This window comes from Ambystoma mexicanum, chromosome 1q (genome assembly GCF_040938575.1).
Source record: "Ambystoma mexicanum isolate Mex_15411 chromosome 1q, UKY_AmexF1_1, whole genome shotgun sequence".
Taxonomy (NCBI): domain Eukaryota; kingdom Metazoa; phylum Chordata; class Amphibia; order Caudata; family Ambystomatidae; genus Ambystoma; species Ambystoma mexicanum.
This window is the reverse complement of record NC_090922.1, coordinates 998,641,030-998,667,463: the sequence shown is the minus strand read 5'-3', so window position 1 is coordinate 998,667,463 and position 26,434 is coordinate 998,641,030. Positions and strand designations below refer to the sequence as shown.

The 26,434-nt window shown below is 47.4% G+C and overlaps 1 protein-coding gene across 2 annotated transcripts in view; it reads right to left on the bottom strand.

Moving 5' to 3' along the window:
* The window catches only part of USP33 (ubiquitin specific peptidase 33), a 1,143,586-nt gene that overhangs the window by 506,002 nt on the left and 611,150 nt on the right, over positions 1-26,434 (bottom strand). For both annotated transcript variants that reach the window (XM_069641664.1, XM_069641665.1), the window contains 2 exons: positions 14,205-14,250; positions 13,869-14,049 (listed from right to left, as the gene is read on the bottom strand). In XM_069641664.1, the coding sequence (XP_069497765.1) occupies positions 13,869-14,049; positions 14,205-14,250 (227 nt within the window). The remainder of the gene's footprint in view (positions 1-13,868; positions 14,050-14,204; positions 14,251-26,434) is intronic.

Here is a 26,434-nt window from a genome sequence, read left to right as displayed (position 1 = left end):
TACCCAGGTTTGACGACCAAAAGGCAGTGGAATGGAAGGTTAGGAGACAAATTGACTTATTCCCAATGTTAGCCTATGGAGAATGGGGTTGGGGGGGTGGCAGATACACAGTGTTTACTTACCCCCGACTCAGATTTTCCCAGATGACTGTGGATTGCCTTGGGACGCTGGAGCTTGGATTTATCACTGTTGGTTCTGGTGAGAGGTGCCCAGGAGCTGCGCATGAAAGGATTCCTCTGGTCAGGTACAGGTGCAAAATGCAACCTGTAAGGCACGATTGTGTGCAGTATCCTTTGGGAAGACTACAGCAACCTTGACCTCCTGGCAATAGGAACCCAACCTTTGGTATAAGTCTGTACTACACAGGTTGGAAGTGTGGCTGACCAGCCAGGCTTATCTCAAGAGGGGTCAATGTGAGCAGCAGGGTTGTAACACAGAGTTTCACAGTGACAGTTATTCAAATAAACACGTATACGCAAGGTTTCTTGATTAAACAATTATTAATTTATTTAACAGTCAGTTATATACGCCTTCTTCAGGAGGGAGCAAAACATGTAACAATTATAATCTACTTCAAAGCACACTTAGTTTCTCTACATCAGATGATACTCATTGGGGATGGCACACAGACACTTCCTAAACCCTCAGGGGTCTTAAATAGCTAGGATACTGGACATTGATTTATCACTGGTACATTTAGAGCAATATAGAGTTTGGTGCAAAGGTTAGATATGGGAATAAAACGAAGGTTAACAATTCATAAACAAGTAAGTATTTTTTTAAACCTTCCAATGTCAAGTAAATTTAACCCTTTCCTTGGGGAAAGGTACAGGCACAGAGTCTCCATGGGAGCCAGGAAAGCCAATGTTAGATGAGAAAAGTCTAAGGGAGATGAATGTCTTCTTTGCAGGTAAATAAAAGGTCTTGCACAATGTTTTTAGAAAGGTTTGTAAAAATAAGATTCACTTGAAGGGCCACAAGCTAGGTCAAAACTCTTCAAAAGGCAACCAAGATGAGCGTCAACTGAGAACAATTAAGGATACACAACAAGAGGTAAATCCTCTTAGGTTTACAGTACCTTTGGTTAGAAGAAATAATTCCAGCTGGCTTCTGTTCCTCTACAGCTCTGCAGATGCTGGTGTTCCTGGGCCTCAGTCGTGGGGACAAGAGGGAGGACGTCTGGGAACACCTGCACTGTAATGGGAAGGTCAGCAGCAGCAATGGGCAGACTTCAATTCAGCAGCACTTGCGGTTTCAGCACCTCGCATCTGGGGTCCAGCACTCTGTTGAGGTGGCTGAGGCTTGGTCAATCCTGCTTCAGGGAAGTCCAGAGGATCTTCCTGGCGCTCAGGTCAGACTTAAAAGCGATCCACTTGTGTTTCGTGTTCCTCTCCCTGGCACTTCGGTTTCAGCATCAGCAGAAGTACAGCCAGCTCCGAGAGGATGTCCAAACTAGTTCACTTTGGGGTTGATTGGTCCCACCAACCCAAGGGGAGAAGTCGTCCTTGCAGGGCTTCTCTAGTCGAAACGAATTCGGAGCTTCAGCACAGCAGCAGGGCAACACCGGGCAAACCAACGGTCCAGGAGTTGCAGCAGGCGTCTCTTCCAAGTCCTTCTTCGGATTCCTTCGTCCAGTGGTCGCCTCTGCCTTACAAGCCAAAAAGCCTTGTCTTTTATGCAGGTTTCTCCCATTCATTCCAGCCTAGCTGTGACTCCCACAGGAGGGTGGCTGTCCTTGCCCGACAGCCAGCCCGCCAATCCCTTTTGGGAGCATTCCAGTAACCAAGGGGATTAAGCACAGCAAGTTTCGGGCACCTCCCTCATTTCCTGCCCCTGCCAGACATACTGGAGCCCGAGGTGGGCTTCACTCATGAATCCCACCAAAGGCAAAATGAACAAAGGGACCAAACTTGGTTTGGCGCGCAGGGTAAATCCCAAGAAGGACCTTTCCAACAAGAAATGGCAAAAAAAGAAGACCGGGACCATTTGGACAAAATGGGCACTCATGGGTGCCTTACTGCAGCTGCGAACGCAGCCCGCGGTAAAAACACACAATAATAGTAAAAAGTAAACCACTGCCACCAGCCGTTAATTGTAGCAAGGGTAACAAACATTTTTACATGAGGAACTAGACAAAAGGGGATACTAAGTAACCCCTCCAGCACTCTGATAAGATAGTGTGTGCTGGGTCTAGAACGTTACAAACTGTAAGTAAAGTCAATTTCTTCCAGCCTTCGCGGGTCAGGATATCCCTTATAAGGTCATGCACTTGCCCGAAAAAACTGCTGGAGGTCCGAGCTTCTGGCAGTCTGTGAGAGTAGGTGTCCTGGGTCTACTCTGGGGTGCAGTCAGCATACTGGGGCTAGGTCTCCTGAGGGTTGGATTCACCTCTCTTACACACGCGGATGGTCTAACGTCAATTGGTTTATTAGGTCCCCCATCAACTATGGCATACCTGGCTCTTTGGTTGGCATTGGCTGTTTGTATGACTTTTCCAAGGTGGTATCATGAAGCTGTAATATGATCGTCTGTACAGAGGAAAGTAGGGAATCTATAAATTGCTCCAGCACCAGCATCTTGGTCACCTCTTCAAATGCCCTGTCTAAGATATTTATTAAGTCTCTCACCATGTAGGAAAGTTGTTGTGGAGTTTCACCTTGACGTAGCCACAAGTGTCTAAACCAAATAGGCAATGCTCCTTGGTCTTCTCTCAAACGTTCAAGAAAACCCCTTTTGACGGCCTTAAGGGCTTGTTGGGCTTCCCCAGTCGACAATGGGGCAATATAGCTTGCCTTCCGTTTCAGCAACACTTTCAAAGTTTGTGAACAAGTAAACAGTGACTTCTCCGGTTCATATTTTTTGTAAGGTATAGTTGCTTGTTTTTGCTGTACCCTGACCACCTGCTGTAGGATCAATATTGTTTCTTGATACCGTCGTCTGATGGTTAGTGGACTATCCAAGGCCAGCAATAGATCCTCCATTTTTGTCTGTTTGTGAAGTTGGTTTGTCCTTGAGGACTGGTGGAGGTAATACTACTTATTCCTCGTCAGAGCTGGTGGGGTTCCACCACTGCCTGAAGGCACTACCCAAGGGAAGAGCTGGCCGCCAACTTCCGTTTGCTTGTTTTTTTTCTATTGGCTGGTTTTCTCTTAGGCTTCTTGTATATGTTCCAACAGGTTTCTGCCAGTACCCTCTGCCAGGTTGAGGTTTTCTTTGAATGGAATAAACTGGGGTGAGACGTAGCCCGACTATTCTGAGAAGTCCTCTGCTTCTTCAGATACTGGGTCCAGGCTTAGGAACTCCAACTCTAGCCCTATCTCTCAAACCTCTCTGTCCCAAGGCTCAGTGTGGGCAGTTACCTAGGAATCTCCAGTTGCAGATTTCATATGTCTCGTCCATTCATCTTTGGCATAGGCCTACCTCTATGTAGGCGTCTAAAGGATCCACTTCCGATGCATCAAAACGGTTAATAAAGTAAATATTTAGCAGAGACCAACTTTCTCATTCGTCCAGGCAAACAATTCTTCCATGAGAACACACAAGAACAACAGGATACGACAGGTCTACGACCAGCATCTTCGTTTTTCCACCGCAATGCACTAATTCTGCCGAGTCTATAACATTTGAACAGGCATTATTGAAAAGGATTGTGGAACTTGAGAAAGATATCCCTTTTATACACAATAACTGTACTACAAACCAACTAGCGGCCCTTACTGACTTGGAAAACAACTGCACCATCACTATAAAACCTGCCAACAAAGGAGGGACGACGGTAGCGAGGGACACAACAGACTACTGCAACAACATGGTCAATACGCTCCCAAAGGCCAGACCAGTTATCGAGTTTTATTGATGGATCCCACATCCAACCTGAGGGTACTCATCTGCCCTGTAGTAGAGGAAGCAGAAGGATATATTAGTCCTAGAGAGACAGCTTTTTTTATGCCCACTCACCCATGCCTTCCGGCACTATATGCCATGCCTAAGATCCACAAGGGACTCACTCCACCACTAGGTCGTCCAATAGTATCTGGCATGAACTCTATATTGGTACCTCTAACTTAATTTGTGGATTGCTTTATAAAAAATGAAATTCCAAAAACACAATCTTATATCAAAGATTCCACTGCTATGCTTCTTCTCCTGAATACAATTGAATTTGATAGAAAGAAAAAAAAAAAAAGAGTGGTTGGCCACATAGACATCGAGTCCCTGTATACGAAAATCCCACAGCAGGAGACAATAGCTATGGTACGACGATTGCTGGAATCGGGCATTGACCTGAATGGAGTTCCTTCAGCATTAATGATCGAACTGGCCGAACTAGCACTCACTAGGAATTATTTCCTATTTAATGACACCTTCTACCACCAGGTATCGGGGACGGCCATGGGTGCGACCTTTGCTCCTAGTTTGGCAAACCTCTACGTGGACCATTTTGAGAGGAGCCATATCTACCCAGCCACCAATCCCTTCCTAGACAAATTGATCGTATGGCGTTGTTATATTGACAACATTTTTATGGTGTTCAAAGGCACAATGGAGGAACTAACATTTAATCTACGGCTCAATTATCATAACCCCAATTTGAAATTCACTTTAGACACAAAGATAAGACACACTTCCTTGATCTATTGATCACAGTGTGTGAGGGACGATTGGTCTCCAAGGTCTACAAGATAACCGATGGAACTCACTGCTATCTTATTCGAGCTGCCATCCAAAAGCATTGAGAGACAACCTCCTATGGGCAGTTTCTCAGGTACCGGAGGTTTGTGCACACACACCGCAGACTACATCTCTCAGGCGAAGACACTTAGGAAACAACATGTGCACCGGGGTTATCCAACAAAAATAGTTAACAGCACATATAAAGGGGCGTGGCCAAGCGAGCCATGTAGGAGGACGTGTTTATGCTGCAGCTCCCATCGATCCAGCAATCATCCTGCTGAAACAGTGCGAATACGGGTGCATATGCCCCATAAACTGAAGTACGGGTCCATGAAGCTACAGGCCATGATCTGAAACAAACTGGAGTCGACCTGCCAAGGAACCGCTGAGATAGAAGCTGCAGAAGACCCCGGAGGCAATATTTAAAAAAGATGGCCGCCGCCCATCAAACAAAGGCAGGACAATAGACGGAACAAAACAGAGCGCCTGCACCCTTTCGAAACGCTGCACTGGAAGTGCCCGCAACGAAGTATGGAACCGGCCGCGAGCGCCATGTCATCAGGACATATGGAACGTCCCTATCTGAAACCAACAGCTACAAAGTGGGAGCGCATACAATGCTGAGAAGCCCCCGGGCTTGATCCGAGCTGAACACGGGGGGGGGCGCATCGAGGGGGCGTGGATCGCTCTGTGTTACATTGTCGCATCCGATCCGAGGCCAGCGCGAATGTAATGGCACAACGGCACTGCTGGTAACAAGCGGATCACATCAATATTGTTACTAAGTGTCGGGAGCTGTGAAAGGGGAGTGGCCTACATTCAGGCACAGTAGACGTGGGTTTTGCATGCTCCTGCAACCCAGAAATGATACATAGTGGAACAAATGCTCAGGGCCCCCCTCCCGATGTGTACACCGCCTAATGAACACAGAGGCCTGAAGCGCAGGACAAACTCTGTGGATGAGGACAAGGCAGCTGACACGGATGTTCGGCGGCAGACCCAGGGCATGGAATGAAGTGACTGGGTAGCGCTATAACACGAGAAAAGCAACGTAATGCTGAAAATGGAATGCTTTGCGCTGGAATTTAAAAGCATTCTGCACCACCGGAACACTCGCTGGAGCGGATGCTGTGATTAGATGTAGAGTCATCACTGGCACTCTGGTGTCGCCCCAATAGCAAGGAAGAGGGGAAAGAGAGGACAGGTGGGCTACTGCAGGTTGCCCAGGACAAGACAGGGGGGAGGCTGGATGAGCCCCTGGGGTACGGGTGCCCCTTGCCCGGGTGGCACTGGCGATTGCGAGACTCAGAGTGCACCCCCCACCCCGAAGTCCAGCTCAAGTGAAGACTTATATGGTTACGTGGGAGGACACAACCCACTGTGACAAACAAGGACTGTGCTGGAAGCCCTCTGAGGCGGCCCCCCCTGAGCGTGCAAGACTACAGCGGGTTGCCCCCCGCTAGAGCTGCAGACCACAAGTGGTAAGGTCGACCTACGATCTACAGCTGAAGCGCCATGTCCAACAAACCTCCAAGACTAAAAGGGAAGCAGCCTACACTGGACGAATACGCCAGGACGCCGCCGGGCTCGGAAAGTGCCAGGAGCAAGGACAGGCCCCCTGCTGGTGGCATGGCTGTCGCGAACGCGAACCAGGAGGTCCTAGCTGCGATTGCAGACCTGAAAGCAGCTTGGGAGGCCAAACTTGAACTGGCTGTGACTGATCTAAAAACAGCGTTGGACCGCAAGGTTGGAGAGGTGCAGGAAGAGGTGAATCTTCTCCTGCAGGATGGCCGGTCACTGGCGGAGCGCACTGAGAACCTCGAGAAGGAGGTGAGTCCGAATACTGCAGACTGTGCTTCACACAAGTCGGAACTACACACCCTGGTGCAGCAGGATGGCAAACCGGAGAATAGGGCGGAGGAAGCGGAAGGTCGTGCTCGGAGGAATAACATCTGCATTGTGGGCTTGCCGGAGGGAGCAGAGGGCCACAACCCCACAGAGTTTATCGAATCCATGTTGTTGCAAGAGATACCTGGAGGAGCTCTGTCACAGGGGTTCGCGGTGGAAAGAGTGCACAGGGCTTTAACGAGGAAGCCGCCGCCAGGCAATCCATCCAGGCCAGTGATCACCAAGATCCTGAACTACCTGGATCGAGAAAAGATACTGGAACACTTCCGCAAAGGGGAAACTATTCAAAGAGGGGCGGCAAAACATAACGGCCTATCCAGTCCGGAGAGTCTTCTTCCTTTGACTGGTGGGGATAACCAGTTTTGCCTTCTTTTCACCTTCCTGGAGCATCTCGTGGCCACCTTGCCCGTGCCAAGCACCCCGGCAACCGGAATACCACGGTTTACCACTACCGTGAAGAGAAGGGTAGTGCCTTTTAACCGGAGAACTCCGCGGCTGGTTTCTTCCCTGGCAGTGCAACGACCTTCATCTTTCCCGTCTTTCTTCGAAATAAAAAAATAAGGGGAATACCATCCCTTGTTCCTCTCTGCTACCGGCACCAGCTCTATGGCGCCTTTCTCCAGCAGGGATTGAATTTCCTGCGCAAGGAGCAGATCCGGACTCTTCAAAGAGAGATTCCCTGGTGGATTGTCGTGAGGCCTCTGCCGGAAAGAAAGACAGTAGCCGTGGGCTATGATCTCCAGAACCCACACATCTGAAGTAATGGCACACCATTCTCCAAGATTCTGCGCCAGCCTTCCCCCAACTGGCGAAGCATGGGCCTCATGACTGAGCAGAAGCAGCTGCAGCGTTGCCTGAGGGCAAAGAGGCAACTGCTCGCGTGGCCTTGGCACCTCGAGTACCTTGTTTTCCACCTCTGGCACTCCTACGGTTGCCTCTTTGACTTGCAGCTCCTCTCGCTTTACTGAAGGATGAGTAATAACGAAAGGAACATCCCCTCCACTGCTGTCCCCTAGGACGAAAAGGCAGAGGTTGGACTGCAGCGCCCAATGACTTCGCTGCAGCTTTGGAGGTCTGCAACCTCTCAAGGCTCTCGTCAGCCTTGCTGCCAAAAAGATGTTCACCATCAAAGGGCATGTTGAGGAGCCTGGCTTGCACATCAGGAGCAAACCCCGACTTCCTCAACCACGCAAACCTGCGTATCACGGTGCTCGCCGCCATGGACCGGCTGACACAGTCTGCCATGTCCAAACCCGACTGAACGGACTCACACATGGCATCCTTGCTATCCTGAAAAATAGCAAGAAAACCATCCCGTTCGTCCCCTTCGGGAATATGTTCAGCCGCTAATGAAAAATAGTCCCACAGAGTGTGCGTGAAACGTGACAAAGCACATACGGAGTTGGCCGCCTGAAGAGCCATACCCCCTGAAGAAAACACTTTCTTTGCCCAGCCATCAAAACGCTTGTCGTCCCTATCAGGAGGGATGGTAGGATACAACGCCTGCTTTGCTTGCCCACTGCCGGGAGACTCTCCGGAGCAGTTCAAGCCGCTGCCACCCTTCTTTGCAGAGCCATATGGAATGGCAGTACCGAGTCAGTGGGCGGACCTTGGTCGAGGATATCCGTCAGGTCATCCTGCACAAAATCAACTGGGGGTGCCAACCACCCCAAGTAGTCCGTGACCCTCGACATAAGGCGCCGGTACGATGACTCGCCATGGGTGCCAGGCTCGGGCCTACAGAATTCCACCTCCGGAGAGGTGTCCAGACCACTGGCGTCATGCAGTGACTGACGCAAGTCCTCAATCTGGCTATGACCAGAAAGAATCTCATCTGGCACCGTGTCCGGAACCAACTCAACTTCAGAACCCTCTTCCACCTCGAAAATATACTCCATAGGATGGAAAGGGGGCAAAGAATACGGGAGAAAGACATGTTTTGCCTTGGCCAGAGTCTTTCTAGGGGGTTCCCCCGTGCCACGGGGTACCTCCGACACCACAGCCTCGAAGGGTGTCGAGGGCGTCGAGTGAAACAGCGTCGACGTCGAGCGCGGCGCCGACAACATCGACGGCTTCGACACAGGCCTCGAGGGTGGAGCGCCGAGCGTGCCCTTCGACAGCCTGGGCGCCGATGACTTCCTCAGAGGCGGAGCCTCGAGAGAGTCCGACAACAACCTCGGCGCCACCGGCGTCGACGTCTTCTTCGAAGACTTCACAGGTGCACATGGGCTTGAGCGCGTCGAGGACCGGGACCTGGAACGGGCATGATGAACGATTCCCCCTGTCCGAGCGGGACCTCTCCCACGAATCGTGCCGACCACACGAGCCCGAAGGCATACGAGCGGTGTCTCCAGTACGGTCAAGACCGACCCCTCTCAGAGGCGCGGACAGACCGGAGCCCTGCGATTCAAGAATCACCAACATTTTCTTCCCGAAGGAAGCCCATTCCTCCGGAGAGGAACGCTTGGTGGGATAAGAAGCCCGCCGATGGGCGGAGTCCTCGGACGAGGACTGGGAAGGCGACCGATGACGACGCTTGCGGGAGTACCTCGAAGAGGCAGAGGAGTGGCGGGACCCACTCCGGGACCGTGACCCCCTGGACTTGGACTACGATGCGGAGAGTCGCCCCTCGAATTGTCCATCGAAAGCCCAGTGGACCTCGCCTTCCGGGTTTGGACACCTTACCGACCGACAACTTCTTCTTACGTTCCCGCAAGGCCTTGGACGTAAGCGACTGGCAGTCGAGACAATCATCCGTGTCGTGGGCCTCCCCGAGGCATCAGAGGCAGGCGTCGTGCGAGTCCGTCACCGACATCTTGGACCCGCAGTCCCCACACTTCTTGAAGCCCAGACGCGGGGTAGAAGAGGAAGACATCCCGTCAATACTTCACAAACGAACAGGTTCGAAGAACCGAAAGAACAGAAACTCCAAAACGTCGAGGCGCAACAAGACCTCCGCGCTGCTTATTATTACCCACGGTGTGTGGTGCTCATTTATCGACCTCGGAAGGATGAAAGGCTGAGTTTGTCCCTGCCGGGATTCGAACCTGCGTCAGCAGGCTCTGCACAGATGTCAAAGCGAGCGCTCTACTCGCTGTGCTATCAGACCGGCTCAATATTCAATTCTTTTTTCCTCCTAATGGTTTCTTCATCGAAAGAATGCTGATGGGTCGGTTTTGTTCCCCCTCCACTTCTCCAAGGTGGACCAAACAAACTTTAGGAAACCTTCTGGAGGACAGTTCTCGAATTGAATGTTCTCTGCAATCCCCATTAGACTATCATTAAGCTCTTTCCCTTCGTATTTGTATCTGAGGAGGTGTACTCTACCTTTCCTACATTCAATTACTTGCTTATCTCTCTCTTGGGGATCCATCAGGAGGTCTGGAAATGATAGTTCCAGCCGCAGATGGTCACTTCCTCCACCTTCTCTAATATTTAAAGTGGTCTTTTGCTCAAACAAGGCCGCTGACAAGAATAAATAGTCCAGCGTGGAAATAGCTGTTCCCTGGGATCTAGATGGTTTAGCTGGGATATTCCCTGGTAATTTCCCGTTTGCCATTGTTAACCCCCAATCATTTAAGAACTCCACTCACCATCGACCATTCTCAGATATTCTATGCAATGTTTGTTTTGTTTGATCTTTTGAGAGTTGGGTGCATTTGAGTTCAGATCACCTCCCAATATTATTAGAGCATCATCAAACATAACTCTGATTTTCCCTAGCAAAATTGCTAGTTCATCAAGAAACCGCAACCCTGAACACACAGGTTTCCAAAAGATGTTGCAAAATATCACCTCCAAAACCCAACTTTTTTGTTTCAACTTAGCATTACAAATTTGAATCCCCATGGTATTACTTTCGATCTGGGTGATGTCTTTAAATTTTGAATTTTTAAATGCCATGAGCAAGCCTCCACTGGGTCTGGCCTTTGCTTTTTGCAAGGCTGCTTGTGTAATTATTGAATAACCCTCCACTGCAATTGAGCTGACTAACCAGGTTTCTTGCAGCATCAAGACATCCCCCTTCCTAAATAGGTTTTCTTTCATGTTTTTGGAGGTGAAATTATTAGGACCCTGCGTGTTCCAGCAGCACCTTGCTTAATTACTGCATCCAGAAGGAGGCTGTCCTAGTGTGCATTTTATCAGGAATGCAGAGTTGAAAATGGTTTCGGATACCAGGCCTATACTTGTACCTTCCTCGTCTATTATGGGAACTTTTACGCATGGAGACAAACTTTCTCCTTGGTGGACTTTCAAAGTTAACTGGGAGATATACAGCTGCCAAAGTTGAATCAGTATGTGATAGATCTTCTTAATGCCCCGATTACATCTAAAGATATCATGTCGACAATATCTGCGTTACCCTTGTCGAAAGGGGCGGAGAACCGATGGTCTTCCTGCCGAGTCTTTCAAAGAGTTTGGCTCAGAGATTACTTTGCACTTGCTTCAGGTGTGGCAGAAATTCCTACAGCCTGGGTCTCTCCCGCCTATGAAGCATGAGGCGGGTATCTTGTTGATCCTGAGGCCTGGCAAAGACCCGACTGAGTGCACTTCTTATAGACCCATCCCCCTAATTAAGCTGGACACCAAGAATTTTTCAAAGATATTAGATGATCGGCTCCTCCCCCCCATGTATCATCACTAATTCATTTGAATCAATCCAGCGTTCTGCCTGGCATTGCACAACACAATCTCAGGCGGTCATTTCCCATTTGATCTCAAGGCGATCCTGAGGTTCATTCAGTGGGTGCACTATTGGATACTGAAAAGGCTCTTGATTCTGTGTCCTGGGACTACTTATTTTACTGTTTTAGAGCAGATGTCTGAATCGGTCCTTTTCCTGCTGACTGATGGCAATCCCTGGCCGTGCGAGATTGGTTTCTTTACTCAGGAACAAGAATCAGTGAAATACTTAGGTATAACTAGAAGTCGGTTCCATAACTCCGTCTTAAATGATAATCACTATGCATACCAGACGATCCTCAGATGAAAAATTGAGAGTTGGACGGTACTTCCCATGTCAGTGTATGGTCGCATTGCACCTATTAAGATATTAAGATGGTAGTTATTCCAATGTGTTTGTTTCAGAATATTCCCATTTGGCCAGGTTTCAAGTCTTTTAAAGTACTACGGTTGATCCTGATAAGTCTGACCTGGTACCTGAAACAGTAAAGGATTAAATGGGATAGTCTGACCAGTACCTATGCGCGCTCCTGGATCCTAAAATTGAAATTTGTTTAGCTGGGCAGGCATATTTTATGTCGTACTGGATGGTGGGGGCTCCACCGTTTCCTCACTTTAGAATTGAAAGGTTGTTGGTACAACCTTAGTCTCTGCAGGTGGCCCTTTTGCCTAGGATAACTACCGACAACTGTACATTTGATCCCATGTCAAGTACAATGGAGCTCAGATACAGTGGAGTTGTGGAAAAGACTATCGTCATTTGAGCGTACAGTTCCTGTATACACTGGAGTTATGCATATGGGGCAAGCGAGACGTGGGTCCTCACCTGTGAAGTGATTTCCTGAACATATTCTATATATGATAACATGTATCCTGCTGGTGTGCTTGTTACTAGGGACCAATTCACTGACAGAGTGTGGCGGGACTTTTCAATATCTCAGGATTCGTATGGCCTTCCGAGCGTGGTCCCTGCAGTTTTCATTCAAACCCCCTTAAAGTCCTATTTTACAATATATTGGGGAATTCAGCAGGAATTCGTGAATTCTAGGCGAATTGTCTCCATCATCTACCGAACAATCCAAGAAAATGGCTTGCTGGATGACTGCCCCAGTAAATTGAAATGGGAGAGGGATCTAGGTAGACGAATAGATGATCAACTGTGGGCTTCACTATTATGGTATACGAAGAAGGTTGCCTTAAATACCAGATTCAAAGTAATACAGTATAAAATTCTCCATCAGGCATGCATAACCCCTGCTCGAAAGATTAGGTTTGAGATGACTAGTGATGGGAAATTGGAAATGCCAGAAATGTCATGGGGAAGAAGCAAGCTTTATTTATATGATGTGGTCATGCCCCGTTGTTGCAAGATTTAGGGCTTGTGTGGTTGTAATGTTGTCTCAAATATTTGCAGTTGATCTACCTAGGACACTATGTGCCGTCTATTTTGTAGATTACAAGATCTTTCCGGAGACAATCGGAAACAGTTATCAATGTGGATGATTGCTGAACGCTATATATGCTTCCGCTAGATGAATATTGCATCCCACACAATGTATGAGTGGTTGAAGGATCTCATAAGGAACAGCAAGATGGAACAGAATTATTTCACGATGGTGTTGCCTTCTCTCTTGTCTCTGGAATATTTGGGGCCATTTCTTCCATTGGATTGATTGGGAGGTCTGGTGCTGTGACCGTGAGTTGCGGTCTGATCAAGATCTATGTATTATATGTGAGGCCTTTTTGTATTGTTTGTTTTCTTGTGCATTACCGGCCACCACATTTTTGTTTCAGTTGGGGAGCATCATTGTATTTGGTGGTTTTGTGACTGGCTGATATACATATCGAACTATGCCTCTGTGTTGTAACGTGATTTGGACCCAAATTTAAATAAAACATTTTTAAAAACAAAATCCTACATATGAATAAAACCACATATCTAATTCACAAACTACTGGTTTTCACGTGCATCACTGTTCTGCAATCACCCCAGAAGGTAAAATCATTGCTCTTATTTCAGAACATTTAAAAACTGATTTTGTGGCTTTTGCACCATAAAACAAGTTACTAGCACATAATCTAGCCTCAGAGGAAATTACACTGTTCCTTTTGGACTGCATCAATTACAACATCTATTATTGAAAACAATCTGCACTGGCAGCTAATTACAGTGAAACAGTGGTCTGATTATTTGGTAATGCATAAAGATTATTCAGATGCAACCATGTAAAAACTTCAATAGGTAGACATCAAATTAATTGTTGAAAAAAGGTGGTGAATCCAGAAAAGAAGGAAACTGAGAAATTGTACAATCCATAATCTGCCAACAATCATATTACAAGTTCTTTATACATTTCAGTACAATAAGCAACACTAATATAGTAGCCTTTTTGTACAAAATATTGTCGTGATGCTTTCAAGAAGAAGTACATTCAGCCAGTGTTTCCACTCTCAATCAATGACAAGTTAGAATCAATGTCAAATCATTTTCCAACAAAGATGTTTGAGTTTAGGGCATCTACTGAAACAGGCAACATTTAGACAGAGGTTGTTGAATACTGGCTTGTGCTAAATTGGGAAAACATAGTAAGAAATGTACTTACTGCTTGCAGTACCATGATGGCAAATTGCAGACAACAGATCATATGTTACAATCTGACCAGGGCTCTCTTTAGCAAGAAAAGGCTGAAGATCCAAGCCTTCCAATGGGAATGATACGTGGGTACATATTTTTGTTGAGAACATAAGCTCATGCCTAAACCTCTTTAAATGAATACATAGTATCTGCAATAGAAAATGAGACTGTTCAAGTACAATTTGAACTTAATGCCTTTAAAAAATATTTATTCAACTAAATATTTTACTACGGCATCTCGCGTGTACAACATTAACATTTAAAAATCTGATTAAAATGTAATATTGGAGAATTTCATAAATACCTCTGGAAACTTTTGAACTTTGCAGAACTTAACACCATTCCTTAACCTATGAGAATAAGAGAAACAGTAGATTAAAATCACCATCCTTCCATAATGTGTGATTTTAACTGCTAACCTATAAAACATTGATGCGTTTATAGTGGATTTATTGCAGCACATTAGGGAGTTGGAAACCAAGACCAGTGTGGTTACTCTTAACTGTACAATACAATGAATTGTTTGTAAAACATTTTTTTTTACAGATTTTACAATATATATAATACACACTAATGCACAACATGTAAACCAGATCCATTTTATTGCTTGCTCAATAGTAACATATCTTAGACAAGGCCGTTTATCTGTGTTTGCACAGTAATTACAAGGCACAAGAAAATCATCCACATACTTCTACTCAATACTTGGCTATGAAATGGGTCATCACGGATGTCAAATTTAGTAGGACCACTAGGGAGGACAGCGAGATTGTGGAGGCCAGAGAGGAAGCAGACAATTATGCGATGAAACCCCCGAAAGTGGGACATGGATGTTCCCCTTAGTCTTCCTTCCCTCCCTTCCCTCCCTTCCCTCCTCCAGTACCAGCACAGAGGTACCAGCCATGCAACCACCATAATGGAACCGCATGATCCCAAGATGGTGGCAACCCATTTTAAGCTCTCAGCCCTAAACTATTAGGCAGACAACTGGTGAAGAAGCAGAAGTAGCTAGCATAACCTCTGCGAAGAGGACCGTGGCCCAATTTTGTAGCATTCATATATATTTTTTCTATGCAAACAAAAACAAAGGATCCCCCTTAACTGAATCCCAGCTGATATATGGGAGCGGAGAAATTAATCCATCAGTCAGGCTGCCATCAGACGGCAGGTCTGTTTGGGGGAGGAGGGGCACACCTTGTACCAGATAAAAAGATTTGTGGCTCTGAATTACTGGTGTGACTGGGGAAGGGCTCAAACAACCACAAGCAGTAGGCACAAGTCCTTGTCAAACCCCATTTGGTACATTTATTTATTCACATTTGTAGAGCGCACAACAGCCCAGAGGCATCGTGGCGCTTGTTACATTAGGTGATCATAGCTTAGTTACATAAAAAAAAAACAGACAATCATGATATGTACAAATAGTAAAGAGCAGATAGGGAAGCCTGAGGATAGGGAAGCTGCAAGGGTTGGAAGGTATAAGCAGTTAGTTGAAGAGAGTAGTTTTGAGGTTTTTCAGGAAGGCATGGAGAGACGTTTCAGCTCTGAGTGCGGTACGGAGCGCATTCCGTAGCTTCGGGGTAAGATAAGGGAAGCCTAACCCTCCAGCCTTAGCCCTATTAATGCACGGTACAATGAGTTGGTTAGAGTAGTATGTTCTGGTGGGCCTAGTTGAGAGTGATCTGGATAGTGTGTCTGAGAGGTAGGATGGTGCTGTGTAGTTTATGCATTTGTGTGTGGTCGTGAGGATTTTGAACATGATGCAGTCTTTGACTGGGTGCCAGTGAACTGTCTTTCTTGCTTGTGTGATGTGGTCTCTTTTAGGTATACTTAGGGCTGCTCTGAGCGAGTTATTTTGGGTAGTCTGGAGTCTGCTTATGTTTTTTTTGGAGGTGCCGGCTAGGAGCGCATTGCAGTAATCAAGCTTGGCCACTATAGTAGCTCTGGCTATGGAGAGACAGTTTTCTTTTGTTAGGAAAGGTTTTATGGCGTTGATGAGCTTTGTACTCAAGGCAGAGGCAAAGACGATAGCGCTGACTTGTTTGTTCATGGACAGCGTGGCATCGATGTGTACCCCTAAGGTTTTAACAGAGGATAAGACCGGTATGATGCAGTTGTCAATGTGAAAGTTAGCGTAGAGGGAGTCTAATTTAGCTAGAGTGGACTTTTGGCCAAGAATTTCGGTCTTGTCCCCATTGAGGCAGGGGCCATTTGTGGCCATCCATGCTTGAATGATGGAGTAAATTTGCCTAAGGGCTGTCGCGTCTTGGTGATAAATTCCTGTTAGAGGAAGGAGCACTTGGGTATCATCAGCATAGTTGGTGTATTTGATCCCAAGTGTATCCAATTTATCAAAAAGGGGCTTTGTGAAAAGATTGTATAGCATAGGGGCAGTACATGATCCCTGTGGGACACCACAGTGAATGATGGTTGGAGCTGCATTTGCTATATTAGAGAAGACTTTCATAGCTCTGCCTTCTAAGAAGGAGGTAATCCAGGAAGTTTCTTGGTTGGAGAGGTGCACAGCGTGTGTGAGATGTTTGGTGAGGGTATTGTGGTCAACCAAGTCAAACGCCGCTGATAGGTCTATGAGGAGGAGGAGGAGGGCCTTGTCCACGATAAGGTTGATTTGATTTTTTAAGTCTAATAAGGCGGTTTCAGTTCTGTGCCCTTTTTTCGAAAACCAGACTGTCTTTTTCCTAGACTAGAGTTGGTTTCAAGGCAGAGTTGGATTTGACTATGGGCGGCCTTGTCTAATATTTTAAGAAGAAATGGGACGGTCGTTATGGGCCGGTAGTTATTGGGTTTTAGCGTCGTCATTTTTTTTAAGAGGGGACGCACCCAGGCTTCTTTAAGGCTGTCAGGGAATATGCCTGTTTTGAAAGAAGAGTTAATGAAAGCAGTCAGGAGAGGAGCAAATGGCTCAGCATACTCCTTTATGATCTTGGGGAGGGCGGGGGGTACACATCGCCCTTGCATTGCGATGGTTTAAGATGTTTGAGGATGTCTATGACTTCTGATTCTGAGATTTCCTTAAATGAGAATTTGGGAACATTGATAGTTTTGGACTTGGGCAGGGTCTGAATGGGTTGGTTCTGCTTAGGTAATGTATTAAATGTATTATAGTGATCTCAAATTCTGGTTTGTAGGAGGTCTAATTTTTTAGAATGGCAGTTTGTATGCTAGTGCACCAGGCTTCATCTTTGATGATCTCATCAGTGCAAGTGGGAGGGTCTAAGAGTTCATTAAAGATGGTGAAGAGTTTTTTGGTTTGTGAGTTAGCGTCAGAAATTCAGCGATTGTCCGCTTCAGATTTGGCATTAAAAATAGAGTCTTTGTACTTTTTGGCAGTTGTTTGGAAGTTTTCCTTAGTGGCGTTTTAGGGGTTTGCCTGCCAGTTTTTAAGCGCCTGGCGTTTGCTATTGCACATGGTTTGGAGCTCTTCTGTGAACTACGAGTTAGATTGGAATTCTTTTTTCTCTTTCTTATTTTCTAGTGGGGCAATGGTGTTCACTGCGCGAGTAAGCGTGTCTTTAAATATATCCGCTAGGATGTTTGGGTCTTGTGAGAACGCAGGAGCTAGGCACGGGAGGTCAAGATAGGCTTGGATGTTATCCGCAGTTAGTTTTTTTGAGCTTCTTGCTAGAGTAGCAGGAGCAGGTGTGGTAGTTTTGGTACTTGGAGCTGTAGGGACGGTGAATTGTAGGCACTGATGATCTGTCCATGGTAGGACAGTGTTGGAAGTGACGGAGGAGTGACAATTATGGTCGACCACCCAATCTAGGATGTGGCCTTTGGAGTGGGTGGGGGTTGTGATTTTCTGGGAGAAGCTCATATCTGAGAGGTCCTTGGTGCGAGAAGTAGCGGGTTTATCATTGGGGTCATTGAATCCTAAATTGAGGTCGCCTATAAGTAGGGTTTTAGTATTTTCTTTTATATTTTCACTGAGTAAGTGTGTGACGTGTCCTTGGAAGTCTGAATGGAGTCCTGGTGGCCGGTAAATGACATGAATATTAATGGTGTATCTAGGTGAAAGTGATAGTTTGACCGAAAGAATGTCTGTATTACCCTCACCTAGGTGGGGTATGGGCCTAATAGGTATGTCCTGTTTGAAAATTGGAGCTACCCCCCCCCCTCCTATTTTTGAAGGCCTATCCTGTGAGGATAGAGCAATCTTCTGGTAGGGCTAGCGAGATGGTAGGGCCGGACGCCTCATGTAGCCAAGTTTCTGTGATGGCTAGTACATCCAAGTCCTGACTTACGATTAGGTCATTGACTTCAAGAGCATTGGCATTAAGAGAGCGAACACTGAGTAAAGCGCATTTGTAGTGCGGTGATAGGTTATTCCTGTTAGATTGAGAGGGTTTGCCTGTTTTAGGTGTAGGGTTATGTTGTTTGAAGGCGTTGTGAACAGGTTTTATGTGGGGCAGCATAGTAGTGCTGGAATTGTGGGTGTTAAGGTACAGGTGAGTAGAATTGGGCCTATAAGTGGTGCAGGTTCCTAATCGAGAGTTTCTGTGTGCTACCAGTGTGGGAAGGGCAATGATGTTCAAAGGGTGCGTGCGTGTTCCGAGTCTGTGGCGTCTGGACTGGCAGTTGGGTGCGTGAGCGAATGCATGCGTGTTGTAGTGAGTGGAGTGGTCGGGCCTGGGGAGGTTGGTCATGGTGTGAATATTACAGCTGATGGAGTTGGTACCGTTAGAGGTATCCATCCTGGCATAAAGGAATATGATGTTAAGTGTGAGTAATGTGCCAAGTAAGCTAAGGTAGTGGGGCGTGATGCAAATACTGAAGGTGAGGTAAGGGAACATCTTTCAGTTAGGCTATTTTGGAAAACGTTAGGCTAGGACAGATTGGGCTTTTCCTGATAAGCATAGTTGATGACTAAATCAAAAATAGGCTAATAAGGAATATGTTTAACAGTTTCAAAAATATGCTCTTTCAAAACACTTTTTGCTACAGATAATTGTCACTTTCAGACAGTATTAGCTGTGTAAGTTCGGCTGATTCATAATATGCATAACATGAGGACATAGGCTACTCCAAAACACATATAGCTAGGGAAATTTGCTATGTGAGTTAGGCTATTTCAGGGTAAGCATAGCAGAGACGAAAATGTGCTGATTAAATGCACGTATAGCGACAGACAGTTGGGCTATTTCAGGTAGGTTAAGCTATGAGGGACAGAATAAGGCATTTCAAAACATGTACATATGAGAGTTGGGCTATTTCCGATTATGCAATAACAAAAATAGACTGTTTCAGAGCAGGCTTTACATGCATCACATTGATCAGTTGGGCCTGTTTGAGCTAGGCATTGTGAAGAGAAGTATGTAGCTGTTCCATTGCCTCGGCAAGTTCAGTGTTAGTAGTATGCAACCCGGTTGCCACTGCATGTTGGGGCAGAGAGTATAGACACTTATCCCCAATATGGGCGCAGTTCAATATCTGTCACTGTTTGGATGGGAAGGGTTAACTGTATATTTGTGCCATGGGATCAGATCAGTAGGAAGACGCTTACCTAGAATCGGAACACGTTCAGCGTCCTAAGGCCCCAAGCTCCTTCGTCTCCGACAGGCTTGGGACAGGTAGAGCGCCTTTGATGTGTGTGCCTTCGTTGTGAGGGCCGGCTTAACGCCTGCCGGCTATGTATTGGTGCTGAAGAAGCACCCAGCAGCCTATTGCATGCAGCCTGGTTGAGAGTTGGGGGTGGTACTGCCTCTTATAGAGAAGCGGCCATCTTAGAGTGGCGTCGCCACGTGTGTCGTAAAGGAGGCACACAGCACTTTCACAGTGCACTGAATGGGTAGGGGTGGTTAGGGCTGATAAACCCTCTGATTCAGGTGATTGCAGTATAACTTCAGATATCAGGGCAATCCGACGCGCTGCTGCTGCTGCCGATGAGGGGTGGTGGCAACAATTCTTGGGAAGAAGCCCACAGGCTTACCTTGCAGTCGCGAGATGCAATGAAGCTCGGTCGGGGCTGTGGCACTGCTCCAGCAGTGTTGGGAGCTCTTGCTCCACCGAAGACGGTACATGATGAAGGAAATGAGAGTCCCTGGATTTGAACAGAGACAGAGCTCAAAGACACAAAACGACCTCAAGATAGAGGACAGAGGTTTTAAATCCTTGGTCCATGTTCAGAAAAGCATGATTAAAAAGGGCCTGGGGAGGAAAATCTGGCACATCTGTGGACCACCCACTCTAGCGGAGTAGGAGCATTGGATAAAAGACAGATGATCAAGGCTCCCATCCAATTATGAGCGGTTCTCCAATAGAAAGATTGTCTGACAAATCCCTCTAGGTACTCTGTACCTTCGGGTGAAGATGGCTCCAAAAGGTAGAGAGAAAGAAGCCTTTATGGTGTTGGAACGGTGGTGCTTGGGAGTATAGGCCCAGTCCAGTCCTGGCCAAGGCCAAAGCCCAGTAAGTAGAGGAGATTTGATGCTAGCCAGCTGGGGACTACAATCGTACTGTGGCAGGAGCCAGTGAACCAGAAGGAAAAAGAGGACACTGCCTGCTGCGGACTAATCAGGACAGCAGGATGACTGTTGGCCGGTTGGTGATTTAGAATAACTTCAGTGACAAGCACATCAACTTGCAGGGAGGAGGGGACATTCCTGCTCGTAACAGTCCCCCAAGGCAAACGGAAATTACATTCTTGATAGCCATATGGTGCAGTGGCCTTCTGGTGCTACTAAGTTTACCCACACTGAGAGGGTAACAATATCGGACTCCAGAAGCATCCTAAGAAGGAGCCACCAAAGGAGCTGGAACTTTCAGGCTTGGACAGTAAGTCCAATTTGAGACCACAAACTTTAAACTTCGGACATACGATACTAAGGGAGAGTAAGGGACTTTGACTTGAATTTTAGGGAGTAATGTAAATCCCTTTCTAATTATGGTGTTACTCCTCTAAACTGACAATATTTCATTAGCTGGCCATTTTTGAGTTCACTCCAGATAGGCCTTCCTCCAACCACTCCTGTTGTGAAATAAAAGGTATTCAACTTGAACCCGATTGAGGGTTCTGTTGAACCCACACTGTGGAACCATCAAACGGGGGTTGGCAAGTGAATCTACTTATATGGTCCATAGTATTCCAATTATTTGCCAGAGTCAATCTGGGTCCCACTATAGAGTGGGCTACTTCTCTTGCTGGAACTATCCCCGCAACATCTGATGCAGGTCACCAAGTACACACATTCCCTCAAATAACCTTATGAAACCCCTAGAAGACTATACCTAGTCTCTCAAGTTTCATATGTGGAGGTGGGGAGTCAGCACAGGCTCAAGCCTGGCTCGAGCCAAATGCTGACTCTGGCTCGACTTTGACTTGGCCAGAGTACCTTTGTGAAAGGCAAGCCCAACTCGAGCCTTGCCAAGCATAATCTTCATTCACAACACAGTAAACTAAAAGAACCATGGACACCCTACGAAAGTTATAAGAACTGCATGCAAGCTGCTGGATTGATGAGGCGGCGCTCCCAGAATCGAACGAAATCTATGTATCACTGTGAAAGGCTACAGTAGCAGCGGAGAAACGCTGCATGCAGGCGCAGCTCAGAGCCGCTTGCAAAGGCAGCCGGACTTGGAGGAGACGGAGGTCTGTGGAATTGAGAGCGAGCAGGGGTAAAGTAAATATGAAAATGCCAGTGAAGAGCGGCTTGTGCATGTGAGCAACGTAACCCCGAATGTGGATGGCGGCAGGGGCTTGTGTTCGCATGTATCACGCGAAACGGTGCCCCGAAGTAAATACGAACGGAGCAAGATCTCACACTGAACCAGACATGTGGAGCGCACATCAATGATTACACTAACATCAGCTAAATACTGTGCACAAACGTAGCCCCCTGCCGCTCATAAAGGCAGCCAAGCTTGAACACGGCACACGCAACAGTGACCCAGTGCTGGATCGAACGAAGCAGGAAGCCGGTTTGGACTCCCCTGCATGGAAGTAGGGTACTGAGGGTTCGGAGAGGCACACTGCCAAAATTGAGTGGCAGCTGAAGTCAGTGCCACTTAGAATGGCAGCAATACTAGATTTGGGTGCAGTATAAGCTTGCCCTGCCGCATCAGGAGTTTGGGGTCTACCCCTTTCACTGCTGGGACACTTGGGAATGCACAGTTGCTGGACTGTGCAATGACACTGTGACTGGGGAGGGAGGCCATGCGCAATAGAGGGCGGAACTGGCATATGAGATGGGCAGATGACCTGTCACACATGATCGGATGCCACACTGTAAACTGCAACTGAAGTTAGGATCTGACAACCTCAAAGGGACGCCCAACCCGGCTTACACTGCATGTAACTGGGCAACCTGACCACAGGGGGAGGTGTCGGCGAACACGTGACCATAAGAATTATGTGCAGGAAGTAATACGTGGGAGGCTACAATCCACCTGAACAATTATTGCATGTGCCATTAACCAATATAGGTTGGAAGACAGAGACCCCAATGACTGGAATAACAACAACAGCACTGGGCCGGAGCCAGACACGTGTGCAGGGTGGCATTATGTCAGTGAAAGGTCTAAGAGGCAAGACCAAACAACCCACAATGGAGGTCTTTGCGAAAACGCAGAGGACCCCTAACAACGTCGGCGCAGAGCACGGTTGCGACTCCTGCAGAAGGAGCCCCAGAAGGAGACAAGCATCAGATCCTGGAGGCTATAACGGAGTTGAGCACTAAATGGGGTGTGGCAATGGCGGACCTACGAACAGTCTTAGAGAACAAAATTGATGCGGCGGGAACTGAACTTACCATGTTACGGCAAGATGTCAGGGCGCTGGCAGAGAGAACAAGTGGCCTGGAAAGTGCAGTAAATACAGATGTCGGCACAAATAATGCAAAGGAAGTTCATGTGCTCAAACAGCAGGTTGCAAACCTTGAAAATCTGGTGGAAGAAGCGGAAGGAAGGGCAAGAAGAAATAACATACGGGTGGTCAGGAGGGAGGGGGAGGAGGGCCAAGACCCTACAAACTACGTGGAGAACATGATCCTCCAGGAGATTGGAGCAGACAAGCTTTCGCAGGGGTTCACGGTGGAGCAGGCGCACCGCGCCTTAATGAGGAAACCTAGACCTGGGGCTCCGCCGAGACCGATTATCGCGAGGATCTTGAATTATAGAGACATGGAGAAGATCCTGGAATATTTTCGTAAAGGCGGATCAAGAGAGCATCCACCAACATCACAGCGTACCCGGATTACACGATGCTGGTGCAGAGACAGAGATACAGCTACGTGGCCGTCAAGAGGAGCCTGCGAGCAGCAGGCATCAAGTACATGCTTCTGTACCCGGCTAGGCTGAAGGTGCTACATAAGAGCAGAGCGCTTTTTTTTTATACACCTGAGGAGGTGGCGACGTGGCTGGACCTGCAAGGCTGCCCGGAACAAGAAGTGGACCGTGACCGGCAGGAACATGACAACTGAAGAACTTGTGCCACGGACATTGAGGGGGTAAGTGGGAGGGTGATCCTGATTATACCGGGAAAGTGGGACCGGTTGAACATTGGGTAGCATTCAGGCCTTATGCTCGGCATGGACTGGAATATAGTGGGAAAAATGCAATTGGAAGCTGCATAGCGTTAACATAAAAGCGTAATAAATTCGGAAATAGGAGCAACAGGATGGAAGTAACACACCCTAAAATTCTAATAGCTAAGTGGCCATTAGGGCGACTTCACCCTACTGAGCCCTGAGCACAGGCTTGTGCTGGACAGAGCTAGATGTGGGGGTGCCTGAGATCCAGGAATGGAGCTGGGCAACAGTTGGGGAGGGTGTTGTTGGGGAAGGGATGGGTGGGGGAGGTGAGGGAGGCGGGAAGTTTAGTGTGTACATAGTTATGGGGAGTTCAAGTTCAAACATGAGCCTATATGCAAGAGCCAAAGGGTTGTATCTGCATTGCGTGAGTGGGTGGGTGGGATCGGCTGGAAGTAAGCGAGGAGAGTATTAACGAGCTATGGGAGATCTCAAGATAATAACGTGGAATGTCAGGGGACTTAACAGTTACATGAAGAGGAATAAGGTAATGCTGTATTTGAGAAGGCAAAAGATAGATATTGCACTGTTACAGGAGACGCATCTGACGCGGAAAAAGATGGAGCTAGTGGGGAAAAAATGGAAGGGGATTGTGCTGGGTTTAGCATACTCTACCTACGCTAGAGGAGTGCTTGTCTGGGTGGCGCTGCACGTCCCGTTCCAGCTAGTACAGGAAGTGGCGGAAACTGATGGGAGGATGGTTATATTGAAAGGGCTGGTGGAGAATAAAGAGGTATGCATTGTAAATACGTATGCCCCCAATCAAAACACGGCGGCATATTTCAGAACTCTGTGCACCAACCTTAGTATGTGTGTGGGCGGTTCAGTGATTTGGTGCAGGGTTTTCAATTGCGTAATGAACCCCAGGGTGGACAGATCTGATGGTAGGATTGATAGGCCCACCCCAGCGGCTAAAGCACTGCAGATGCTGCTAGATGATTTTGGCTTGGCAGACGTGTGGAGAATAAAACATCCCAATGGTAGGCAATATTAGCACTACTCAGCCCCGCAACAACTACACACGCGACTTGATTAAGTCTTTGCCACACCAGATGTAATCACAGAGATTACTCAAATAGAATATAAGGCGAGGGTCCTCTCGGATCACTCACCCCTGGTCCTCGAGTGGCAATAGTGCCCCCCCCCCCCCCGAGGGCACGGATTCCGACATGGCGCCTCCGAGCAGAGGCACTCAAAGACCCTGTCTTTAGAGAGGATATAAGAGATGAGATCACTAACTATTTCGAAGTGAATACCGGTAGTGTTGACTCGGCGGGTACACTATGGGAAGCCTTTAAGGTGGTGATGCGGGAGGTTGCCATAGCTAAATCAACGGGCCTGCAGGACGGGGTCTTGGCTGACCTACAAAGAGCAGAAGATGAACTGGAAAGAGCATTAGAAAATGGTAGTGTGGATACGGAGTTAGTACTTAAACTACAGCAGCAGTGTGCAGAAAACTGGGATAGGCTCTGCAACCTCAATTATAAAAAATATGTAGAGAGACAGCATGCGGGAGGGGACAAAACGGGCCGGCTCTTAGCGTGGCTATACAAGAGCGAAACCCCTAGGCCCCCGATTAGGACAATAACTAGAGAAGATGGTGAGGGAGTGGACACCCAAGAAGGAGTCAACAAGGAATTTGCAGATTATTACAGGGTGCTATACGAGGACAAGGAGGGAGTCAAGAGGAGATAACCTAAACACTAGAAGATATAGGACTGCCCAAGATGAGTGAAGAGGAAAGAGGAGAGCTTGATGCACCAATTACCTTGGAGGAGTTGGAGAAGGTTGTGAGGCAGTTGCCTACCAGTAAGACCCCAGGAGCAGATGGGATCCCTAGTGAATTTTATAAAGTATATAGTGAGGAAGTGCTCCCCCCAAATGCTAGACATGCGTAACGAAGCGTTTGAGGTGGGAAGGTTGCCAGAGTCACTCAGAGAAGCAATCATAATACCGCTCCTCAAGCCCAACAAACCAGGGCATAGCTGTGGCTCCTACAGGCCTTTGTCGATGCTGAACCAGGACAGCAAGATATTGACAGCTGTCCTGGCAAACAGATTGGGAAGAGTAATTAGCAAATTAATCCACCCCGACCAAACGGGCTATGTCCCGAATAGAAATATAACTCACAACCACAGGCAACTCCACCGGGTGGTCGAATGGCGAGGTAGGAACGAAGGCGAAATGGCGATTGTGTCCTTAGACGCAGTAAAAGCGTTCGACTCGGTTAAGTGGCCATGGTTGTTGGCGGCCCTGGGTGGATACGGAGTGGGGCCGGGTTATATCAGGTGGGCGAAAATGCTATACAGTGAGCCGGTAGCCAGAGTTCAAACAGGATCAGTGATATCCGAGAGATGGCAACTTAGTAGAGGCACCAGGCAGGGGTGCCCCTGGTCCCCGATGCTTTACATTCTAACCCTGGAGCCTCTAGCAATATACCTCAGGCAACAATATGATACGATAGGTATTGAGGTGGGGGGGAACGACTCCTAATATCCTTATATGCAGATGATTTGTTATTATACTTGAAATACCCGGAAGAGAATCTCCAATATATTCTGGAAGTGATGGAGAGGTATGCGGTGCTGTCCGGCATAGCGGTGAATCCTCAAAAATCTAACATATTCCCGCTGGGTAGCTATAAGGGAACCCCTGTGGAAAGGTTACCGGTGTTACAAATACCATGGGTGATTAGTTCTTTCCGTTACCTTGGAATAGACGTGTATCACACGGCAGAAGAGGAACATAAGCACAACACCGAGATAGCCATTGAGAAAATCCGGAAATGCATGAAGTTCTGGGAGAAGTTGCCCCTAGCAATGATGGGACAGGGGGCAATGCTTAAGATGGTGGTCCTACCTAGGCTTCTACATTATTTTAGTAATATCCCATATATGATACCCAAGAAGTTTTTTTCTAAACTGAACAGTATGTGTAGGGACTTCCTGTGGCATGGTACCCGGAAGAGAGTGGCGCTATGGAAGTTGCAGAA